Source organism: Prosopis cineraria, unplaced genomic scaffold, assembly GCF_029017545.1.
Source record: "Prosopis cineraria cultivar Desert tree isolate PC_DT_omini unplaced genomic scaffold, ASM2901754v1 PC6, whole genome shotgun sequence".
NCBI classification, from domain to species: Eukaryota; Viridiplantae; Streptophyta; class Magnoliopsida; order Fabales; family Fabaceae; genus Prosopis; species Prosopis cineraria.
Genome location: NW_026555337.1, coordinates 8195472 through 8206961, shown reverse-complemented (window position 1 = coordinate 8206961; position 11490 = coordinate 8195472). Strand labels below are relative to the sequence as shown.

The 11490-nt window shown below is 32.7% G+C and overlaps 1 protein-coding gene and 1 pseudogene across 1 annotated transcript; both read left to right on the top strand.

The window, feature by feature from the left end:
- Positions 1 to 1928: 1928 nt before the first annotated feature.
- Positions 1929 to 4724, top strand: LOC129314307 (receptor-like protein kinase THESEUS 1; annotated as a pseudogene).
- Positions 4725 to 8434: 3710 nt separating this feature from the next.
- On the top strand, positions 8435 to 11021 carry LOC129314674 (receptor-like protein kinase THESEUS 1). Its single transcript, XM_054958178.1, has one exon. It carries the CDS (start codon positions 8572 to 8574, stop codon positions 10846 to 10848), a length of 2277 nt encoding a protein of 758 aa, XP_054814153.1. The 5' UTR covers positions 8435 to 8571; the 3' UTR covers positions 10849 to 11021.
- Positions 11022 to 11490: the final 469 nt, after the last annotated feature.

The following is an 11490-nucleotide window of genomic DNA, read 5'->3' as shown; positions in this document are numbered from 1 at the left end:
AATTATTGAATGATTAGTTTATTGTCAATACTATTAAACCATAAGTTTTCCATTTGATTAGAATTGAGTTTTCACAAATTTAGCAAAAAAAGCTCTTTCTATAGTTACTGTGACAACAAGCAATATTATTACTAGCTTAATCATTTTCTACACTAACCTCACATTTTCACACCATTCACTCTGTCTTTCATCTCAAACTCTATTTTCTAACAAAGAATCTCTCTATCTTCCTATCTTTGGTCTTTCTTTTAATTTTTGTATGTTTTAAAATTAAAATTTTATTTTTTATTAAGGTTATGTATTATTTAGTTTGACTTTAAATTTATAAAATATTAAAAAAAAATTAAAATTATATTTTTATAAAAGTAATCTAAATTTAAATATAATAAATTTAAAATTAAAATTATTTAAGTGAAATATAAAAGACTTAAATATTTTTGAACTGAAATATATTTTAGTTGAATTTAATGGGCTTAAAATCATAAAGACAATGAGGGAAATTTTTAAAACCCTTACCTCTCTTTATAATTTTTTCAATTAAAAGGGCAATTGCCCACCTTCAATAATATGCAAGTCCGCCGCTGAATATTAATATAATAATATGTGATATATCAAAATCAAAAGTACAGCTCCATTTTTTCAAATGCACGAGATACTATCGTTTTTGACAAATAATTTGAGAGGAGACCTGGGAAAATTTCCACAATCCATTTCTTGAAAATTTAATTACTCACCGACTAAGCTTAATAATTTTCGTCCTCTTCCAGGCAAAGTCGTCATGATATACATTCAATTCCAGCTATAGTCACTCCACTTGAATCATTATTATTATACACACCGCCTCGTCACCCTGAAAAAAAGAAAACTGTACAAAGTCCATTTCAAATACCATACAAATTTTTAAAAAAATGATTTTCTGACAAAAGAGTACTATACAAATTAAATTGAACATTATTTTTTAGGGAAAGGAGCACTCAACTCATTTGATTATTTTTTTTTTAAAATTTCAATCGGGAGATAATTGATACACACAGGAATTGTTCAAATTTGATCAAGATTATTGGAATTTTCAATTTTCAAAAAAATAAAGAATAGACTCGTGAAAATTTTCATTTAAGGTGAATCTGATGGAAGTTGGAAGGAAAGAGATAATAGTCACCACTTAAACATTAATCCTGAAGTTGAATTTATGTAAATATAGAAAATAAAAAGAAAACATTTTTGAAAAGCTATTTTTAATTGAGTTTGACAATACTTAGATTTGAATAACCACATATTAAAAAAAGATAATAGTCTCTTATAACATAATAAATTAATGTTCAAATATCATTAGAATAGGTGTTCACATTTAATGCCTGATAATACTTTAAATAGGATTGTTTCAAATAAAAAAATACATGTGGCAAACGAAAAAAAAAAGATAATGGTAATGTAAAAATAATAAGAAAAATATAATAAAGAAAAAGAGAGGGGACACAGAACCGAATTGTTAAATTGGCTTTGTGATATATCAAAGGATCGTTGTGCATATTAAATCTTACATCCCAAACTATACTTGCATCAAATTTAAGATCAACAAAAATTATATACAACTTATATGTGCTTAATATATAAATAACAACCACATCTACTACGATATTTAACGAATTCATTTCTCACACTTTTATAGAAAATTTTGATAATCATCAGCTAATCAATTCCCACTAAATTTTGTTGAAAGAAAATCACTCACACAGCGTAAGAGACGTCCTAAAAATTTGAAATTTTCATCCATGAATCCTCATAAGACGGACTGAGCAGATTCTAGATATTTGCTTTGACCAACTTTTTGCAAAGTTCTCTGTCGCTATGAATTATATCCTGTCAAGCCAATGAAAATAAAAATCGATTCATTTCAGTGAGTCAAAGGGAACTGATTTGAACATGAATGCTTCCAGGAAGTTCATATTATGATAACTATACAATAAAAATACATCATCTTTCGAGACCCTGATGAACAGAGTAATTGTATAAATGAGTATGACACACCAACCGAGCATTACATGCCACGAAACATCAATTCCTTGAGTTGCATGTAACTCAAAGTCTAGGATTTGGATTTCAATCCATCTTAGTGCAAGTATCATTGCAACCGAATTCTGGGAATAAAACAGCAGACATGGGCATGCTGGGACTTTTCATGTGGCCGTCATTTGCTTTGGCTTTTCTTCTAAGCATGGGTAACCAATCATCTTCCTCATTCATACCTGTTGATAACTACTTACTCGCTTGTGGCTCTTCTGTTAGCATAACCTTTCAGGGCAGGACTTTTTCCCCTGAATCTGTCTATGAGAAATAATAATGCATTGGAATTGAAAAGCCAGAAATCTGTTGCTGTTACCTCTAATTCTGGTGCTCCATCCCCAATCTACAATCAGCTAGAATCTTTTCGAGCAACGCTTCATATATATTCAGAATTAGACAAGAAGGGAGGCACTGGATCCGCCTTTACTTCTACCCTATGCCCACCTCTCACCAGAATATGTCCTCTGCCTCAATAACAGTAGTCACCGATGGTCTTGTGCTTCTCGATAACTTCACTTTTATGGAGTATGGTGGTCCTTACTTGTTCAAAGAGTATGCAATCAAAATTACATCTTCCACCTTGTCTCTCACATTCATCACTTCTAAAAACTCCTTCGTGTTTGTTAACGCAATTGAAGTTGCCTCTGTACCGGATGATCTCTTTGCTAATGCAATCAATATCACATCAGTTTCTTTGGAGGATTTTTCAGAAGCGACCCTTGAAACTATTTACCGGTTGGATATGGCCAATGAATATCTCAACACTCGGAACGATGACCTTGGCAGGAACTGGGAAGGTGATGAAAAATACCTCTCCTCTAAAAGTGTTGCCCTGAATACTTCAGTTGATAATTCATCTGTATATAATAATTCCAAAGTTGTAACTGACAAAGCACCAGCATGGGTCTATGCTACAGCCAAAGCCATGGCAGACGTATCAAGATCCAAATTAAGCTGGTCTTCTCTGTAAATCCAAACTGCAGGTATTTTGTTCGGGGGCATTTCTGTGATATCATAAGCAACCCACCAGATGTTACAATTTTCAATCTATTTATCAATGATCTTGCTTATAAATCAAACTTAACCCTGCAACTGGAGGCTTGTGCTTACCATATTACATGGATTTTGTGGTCTCCACCAAAGAAAACATTTGACTGTAAGTGTTGATCCAGATAGAAGGGCAAATAGCAGAAATGCAACCTTGAACGGGCTGGAGATAATGAAGATCATCAATGAAGTTAGAAGCTTCCATGGGGCAGCTCAAGTGGATAGTGTTCTTCCTAACTCATCCCAAAGAAGTGTCAAGTCAAAACTAACTCATCCCAAAGAAGTGTCAAATTAGCAATTACAGTTTGGTGTAGTACCGGAGCAGCAGCTTTCATAGTTCTCACTGGATTAACTATTTGTTACTTCACAGCTTACAGGTCGAAAGCAAGGTCGAGAGCTACCCCCATATCATGCAAGATTTTTACTTTCCAAGAAATCAGTGAAGCAACGAACACCTTTGATAGGTGCCTGCTTCTTGGAGAAGGTGGTTTTGGCAAGGTCTACAAAGGAACGATGGCTAATGGGATAAAAGTAGCCATCAAGGTAGCCAATCCTGAGTCAAGACAGGGTCTCCGTGAATTTCAGAATGAGATTGAATTGCTATCCAAGCTCTCTCATCCCAACCTTGTCTTCCTAATTGGCTATTGTAATGAAGACCCAGAAATGATCCTGGTCTATGAGTTCTTGGCAAATGGATCTTTAAGTAGCCATCTCTATGGGACAAACTTTGTTCCTCTTTCATGGAAGCAACGGCTAGAAATATGCATTGGCACTGCAAAGGGTCTTCATTACCTTCACACAGGGGTTCCTCGAAGTACAATCCATCGTGATGTTAAGACAGCAAATATTCTCTTGGATGAGACTTTTGTTCCAAAGGTCGCTGATTTTGGAATCTCTAGACAAGGTCCACCTCTTGATAAGAGCCATGTAACGACCCTTGTTAAGGGCAGTTTCGGTTATCTAGATCCTGAGTATTTCAGAACAAAATTTCTCACTGAAAAATCAGATGTGTTCTCATTTGGAATGGTTCTGATGGAAGTTATCTGTGGCAAGCCTGCTTTAGATGGCACTCGTCCAACAGAGCATATTAATTTGGCAAGATGGGCATCAAGCTGCCAAGAAAAGGGCACCTTTCATGAGATTATAGACCCAAATTTGATAGGAAAAAGTGAATTTGGATTCTCTGAACAAGGTGTGTGAGTTGGCCTGGAAGTGCTTAGAGGAGAGTCGCAAGAACAGACCACCAATGGGATATTTACTGTGTGAGCTTGAAGACGCTCTCCACATTGAGTTGGCTTCGCCATTCGGCAAGTTTTTGCGGATTGTGCCATTGATGTGGTTGCAGAAAATGAAATCAGGGATGTGAAGGAACGAGATGATGCCTGAAATCCTCTCTCAGTTCAATGGCTTCTTTGCTGCTAACCTGCAGGTTATTGCCGTAAGTGCATGGGATTAAATTCTGGCGTGATAACTGTAATAAGAGACAAGATATTTGGATATAGATACATAGTTACATTGATAGATATATAATTTAATAAGTAGTTTTATAATCTTTTTATTTTAATTGGAACTCTCATCCTCCATTTTCTTTTTTTGTAATTTTAAATTTCATGTTTAAGGTTGTAAGGTGAATTAGAAACAAATTATGAAAATATATAACATTACTTCCATCCCAACTTGTAAAACAATTTGACATAAGATTATGTGTGCCAATTGTTGCGCCCGACTCAAAATTTTGGAAAAGGAAAATCGAATAAAAATATAAATATTTTGGAAGTTACCACCAAATTTTAAAAGGTAATTGAAAATATTTTGACATGTAGTCTATGTATAGAGAAAAGGGTAAGGGAGTCAATTGTGTGTGGGAAAGGTGTTAGGCATCCCACAACACCATTCATGTAAATGATTACTTTAGTTAACTATATAAATTTAAATGGCCTTAAAAATACTAATTATCCTTAAAAATAAGATAAAAAAATAAGAAAAATTAAAAAAATTATTTATTTATAATTGGATTTGACTTAAGATAAAACCCTAAGACCTACGAACCCTTTTGATGGATCAAAGCCACGTAGTTCAGGGTAAAAATGCGTGCCTCTTGGTTGAGATTTTTTTTAAAGAAATGTTATTTATTAGTTTTTTATAAAATAGTTTTAATGTTGGTTTGTGTTTTTTTATTCACGAAAATATTTATCTCTTTATTTGTGGCAAAACTCTAAGAATAATTTAGAAAATATTTTTAATAAGATTTATGAGAATTTCATACATTCACCTTTGAAAAAAATATTTTATTTTATTTATTTATTTAGAAAAAATTTTTATTTAAAGATAAATATATTTAAAATATATCGTGATGATTTATCATTGTGTAAATAAGTTATTTAATTTATAAATTTGCAAGGGTTTAGAAGTTTCACACAATTAATGATGTCAAAACAATGTACATACAATAATTTATCACTATGTAAGATACATTAATTAATTTATAAAATTTGCAAGGATTTTAAAAGTCTCAAGCAATCAAAATGATATAAGTTTTATAGATGCACATTGATAATTTATCCACATGTATACCAAATTAATTTATGAGGACTCTGAAAGTCTCTCATAACAAACAAATTAGATAAAACTATATAGTGAGAAATCAATAAATAGAGATTTGAGATCTAAGTTTTGAAATTGCTTTTTTTCAAAATTTCTTATAATGATTCTCGCATGATATACTTCCAAATTTAATTATGATGCCAAGCTTTTCACCATTTTCTATCGTACTATTTTTCTTTCATAATTGTTTCGTTGAGTCTCTCTTTAACTCCTATGCTCTACCTTACTTTCCTTTATATAACCCATTTATCTAGAATTTTTTTTTTTTATATTTAATCCTATCGGGATCAATATTAGTATTTATATATTATATATTATTATTATTTAGAGATTGGATATTAAATTATTATCTTTCCTATTATTATTTCTGGTTATTATATTTTTTTGAAATCTTTAAATCTTAATATTAGATATTAGGTTATCTTGAAATCTTCAAATTATAATATCATATTATATTATATTTTGCTTATTTCAATTATTATATTGTGATCTAGCTTGAATATATTTTTATTATCTTTGTACCCAACTTATATATATATATATATATATTATTGTTGTAAAATATTATATTTTTATTCTTATTATTTCATTTTTTTATTTATTTTACTATGAATATTATCTTATTTACTTATTAGAACCCGGACAAAATATGGTGTTCACACCAATAAAGTTCAATAATGACACTTTATAAATATTTTTTTAGATAATATAAATTTTTAAAATGCTTTTTGTTTAAATCTACATACTTAATCATTACACTAAACTCATTTCGATTTTCTTTTCATTTAAAGGATAATATTGAAAAAGTATTATTAATAAAACTTTATTTTTATCAAATTATTTTATATTTTAAATAATAAAATACTTCTAAAGTTGTCTTATACTTTGACATGAAGGGAGTATTTTAATGCCCTACATCATAAGAATCTCATAAGAGGGTACAACTTTCAACCTAAATATAAATTAAATGATGTTGCTTTTGAAGAGTCGAACTCCACTCAACTGCTGGTGGCTTGTCTAGACCATATTCACGGATTTTTTGGAGTCTGCCAGATCAAACAATTTGACAGTAAGTGTTGCTACTAACAGTGCGGCAGATAGCAGAAATGCAACCGTGAACGGGCTGGACATAATGAAGATCATCAATGAAGTTAGAACCTTGGAAGGAGGAACTTCCATGAAATAATAAGCAGTTATAGTTGGATCTGTCATGGGTGGGCAGCTTTACTTGTTCTTGCTACACTAACTTGTATTGCTCAATTATAAAGTTAATGTAGCAACAAAAAAGAATACGTTTAAGTAACTAAGTGACCATCTCTGTGGGACAAACTTTGTTCCACTGTCATGGAAGCAACAGCTAGAAATATGCATTGGGAATGCTAATAACTTGTTTGCAAGTTACTTACCTTGCCATCAAGTTATCTTCTCATGTTTCTTCAAATTCCTAGCCTTGCATGACGGTCATGGTTACTATTAACTGAATTTCTCATTTTCTCTTCCAGTTTGGATCAGACTTATTCTTTGTTTCCTATTTGAACCAGTTCATTGACCAAGTTCTGAAATCTTGCTCCTCCACCTGCATACGAACATGTCATAAGAATATGATTTATGGATTTCTCATGTCCACAAATAACATGTACCTTTTATCTGTACACAACTACATATTATTCTTTATGCTTTTTTAATGAAAAATAAAAATACATATTTCACCCAAAAGCGTATCATTTCATTTTACTTTACATCTTATTTATATCAATAGAGAATTTCGAGCAACAACGTCAATATTAAAAGATTTAAATTAAATGAGAGTTAGACACAATGCGCATTAGATAAAGATAAACCATACTGTTTATAATTTGCGTGACTCCTATAATTTTCAATAAAAATTTTATAAAAAATTTTTTGAAGTAAAATTTAATATTAGATTTTAATAAATTCTCATATTTTAAAAGTTTACCATAAAAAGATTTAAATGATCACTTTTTTTTTTTAAAAAAAACGACAGTAATTTCAATAAAATTTTGTAATAAATTCTTGCAAGCTTGACAATTGATTTGATTCTTAAAAAGTTATATTTTTTAAAATCCAAATTTTTAAATAATTTTTTCTGACATTTTTTGAAAAAAATGAGAAGTTAAATGTTATGCAATTGGATTGTGACATGCTGAGTGCTAACAATCACAGAAATCAGATCAAGGGAAGTTGACCCCAAGTCTATCCTTCTTCTTTTCAAAAGTGTAGCTGCTAAATGTCTCACACTTAATGGGCCAAATTACTATCATCAATCAGGTCATTTGAACAATGCAAATTTAATATGCATGATATAATTTAATAATAAATATTTTTATAATTTTTATAAATCAATTATTCAGATGTACTCTGAATAATTTTAATTTAAAATTTTTAACTTATAATTTTTTCTTAATTCTTTTAAAGTGTCAGTTTGAATATTATGTTTATTTTTATTTTTAATACTATATTTACTAAAATAAAAATTTATAAAAATTTTAAAAAAGTTTAATATTTAATTCAAACTGTTTAGAATACAGATGGTGACTTCATAAAAATTATTAAAAAAAATAAATATTAAATTGGAATTGAGGAGCATCCATGCCACTAAGTGGCAACGCCATTGGCGGAAAGTTGATATATTATGACATCAATGCATTAAGTACAACATGTTTCAAGACACTGTTGATTTTAGTGTCGCATTTAGCATCTATCACACACCAAGCATGCATGCTTGAAAACATCAGTTGCTTAAGTTGTGTGTAACTCGAGTCCGGGATTTGGATTTCAACTGATCCTGGTGTGATAATACTGCAACGAGAAATTCTGGGGATAAAAAGGGAAGATATGGGCAAGCTGGAGCTACTCATATGGATGCCATTTGCTTTAGCTTTTCTTCTAAGCATGGGTAACCAATCATCTTCTCAGTTCATACCTGCTGATAACTACCTACTCGCTTGTGGTTCTTCTGTTAACATAACCTTTCAGGGCAGGAAATTTTTTCCTGAATCTGTCTATGAGAATAATGATGAATTGGAATTGAAAAGCCAGAAATCTGTTGCTGTTACCTCTGATTCTAGCTCTCCAGCATCGATCTACCAGTCAGCTAGAATCTTTCAGGGCCGCGCTTCGTATATATTCACAATCGAACAGCTAGGCCAGCACTGGATCCGCCTTTACTTCTCCCCTTTGCCCGAATTTCACCAGAACATGTCCTCTGCCTCAATAACAGCCATCGCTGATGGAGTTGTGCTTCTCAATAATTTCAGTTTCATGGAGTATGGTGGTTCTAACTTGATCAAGGAGTATGCAATCGATATTACATCCCCCACCTTGGCTCTCACATTCATCCCTTCTGCAAATTCATTAGTGTTTGTTAACGCAATTGAAGTTGTCTCTATAGCAGGTGATCATGGTATTTATGCAATCAATAATACCTCAGTTCATTCGTTGAGTCTTTCAAAATTTGCCCTTGAAACAGTTTACCGGTTGGATGTGGGTGATGAATCCCTCACCACTCGGAATGATGACCTTGGTCGGGACTGGGAGAGTGATGAAAAATATATGGCCTCCAACAGTCGAGCACTGAATGTTTCAGTAGATCCTGAAGCTATACAAGACAATCCTAGATCAGTTACACATCTCACGGCGCCAAAATGGGTCTATGCTACAGCCAAAGCGATGGCAGATGCAAGAAGCCGCAATCTAAGCTGGGTCTTCCCCGTAAATCCAAACAATAATTATTTTGTTCGGGTGCACTTCTGGGATATCATAAGCAACCTAGAAAATTATGCAATTTTCATTCTATTTATAGATGGTGCTTATGCAACAAGAGTCGACCTTTACTCTCAAGAGTCTTACTCTTATATATACGAGCGACATCACATGGATTTTGTTGTCTCCACAAGAGGAAATAACTTGACAGTAACTGTTGCTCCTGATAGAACGGCAAATAGTACGAATGCAACCATGAACGGGCTGGAGATAATGAAGATCGTCACTGAAGTCAGAACCTTGGATGGACGAGCTCTCGCGAAATTATCAGTAATACTTGGATCCATCTTCGGTGCTACAGCCTTCCTAGTTCTATTTGCAGTAACTTCGTATTACTTGAAAACATGCAGGTCACAGGCAAGCTCCAGAGCCATCACCAGATCATGCAGGCTTTTCACTTTACAAGAAATCAGTGAAGCAACAAACAACTTTGACGAGTGTCTGCTTCTTGGAGAAGGTGGCTTTGGCAAGGTCTACGAAGGAACAATGAATGATGGGGAAAAAGTAGCCATCAAGGTAGCCAATGCCCAATCAAGACAGGGTCTTCGTGAATTTCGGAATGAGATTGAATTGCTATCCAAGCTCTCTCATAAGAATCTTGTCTCTCTGATGGGCTATTGTAATGAAGAAACACAGATGATTCTAGTCTACGAATTCTTGGCGAATGGATCTTTAAGCGGCCATCTCTATGGGACCAACTTTCTTCCTCTATCATGGAAGCAACGACTAGAAATATGCATTGGGACTGCAAAGGGTCTTCATTACCTTCACACAGGGGCGGCTCAAGGCATAATCCATCGTGATGTGAAGACAGCAAATATTCTCTTGAATGAGAATTTTGTTCCAAAAGTCGCTGATTTTGGAATCTCAAGAAAAGGTCCGCCTCTTGAAAAGAGTCATGTAACAACCCTTGTAAAGGGTAGCTTTGGTTATCTAGACCCTGAGTATTTCAGAACAAAATATCTCACAGAGAAATCAGATGTGTTCTCATTTGGGATGGTTCTGATGGAAGTTATTTGTGGCAAGCCTGCTATAGACGACACTCGTCCAACAGAACATATTAATTTGGCAAGATGGGCATCAAGCTGCCAAGATAAGGACACCTTTTATGAGATTATAGACCCAAATTTGATGGGGAAAGTGAACTTAGATTCTCTAAACAAGGTGAGAGAGTTGGCTTGGAAGTGCTTAGAGGAGAGTCGCACAAATAGACCACCAATGGGGTATGTACTGTGCGAGCTTGAAGATGCTCTCCACATTGAGTTGGCTTCGCGAATTCAGCAAGTTTCTATGGATTGTGCCATTGATGTGGTTGTAGAAAATGGAATCAAGGATGAAAAGGAACAATAATTTGCTAAAAATCTCGTTCTCTCAGTTTAGGGACTTGAAGTTGAAGTTGGCATGTTCTTCATCCAAGGAGTATAGTGTTGGCACTTGCCTACTTGGTACAGGCATAGGGGTGGTTTATTACATTTTGTTTGTGTTTATGTATCTTGTGTTACACCTCCAACTTTTTAATCATCTCTTAAGATTCAGTGCATATATTAATGTGTGTTTGGATAGGCGTGATAATCGATTTTTTAGTCCAAAATTAATTTTTTGAGCCAAGTTATCCAAACAACTAGAAAAAGTCAAAAATTGATTATTGCCACAAAAGCACGTTTTTTGGAAGCTCTCCCAATCAGCTTCCTGTGAAAAGTTTGATCAAAAGTGTTGGAAAAAATTATAAAGAAAGGCCTAAGAAAAAATTATAAAAAAAACACAACATTAAATAAAAATAAAACCAAACTCCCTTTTCTTATCTTTTTTTTTTCAATAAAATTTAAACTTTATATCGTCAAAAAATTGATATTTTGAGTTTAAAAATTAAATTATATAGTAATTTATATAGTTAAAATTGACTATGATTAAATTATATAAACAACTTCAATTATGCTAAAATTAATTTTAAAAAAACAGTATCCAAAAAAATTGTGTTATAACATAATCAAT

What these genes read in the sequence shown, in the direction of transcription:
- LOC129314674 (XM_054958178.1), top strand. Translation starts at nt 8,572, where the DNA reads ATGGGCAAGCTGGAGCTACTCATATGGATGCCATTTGCTTTAGCTTTT.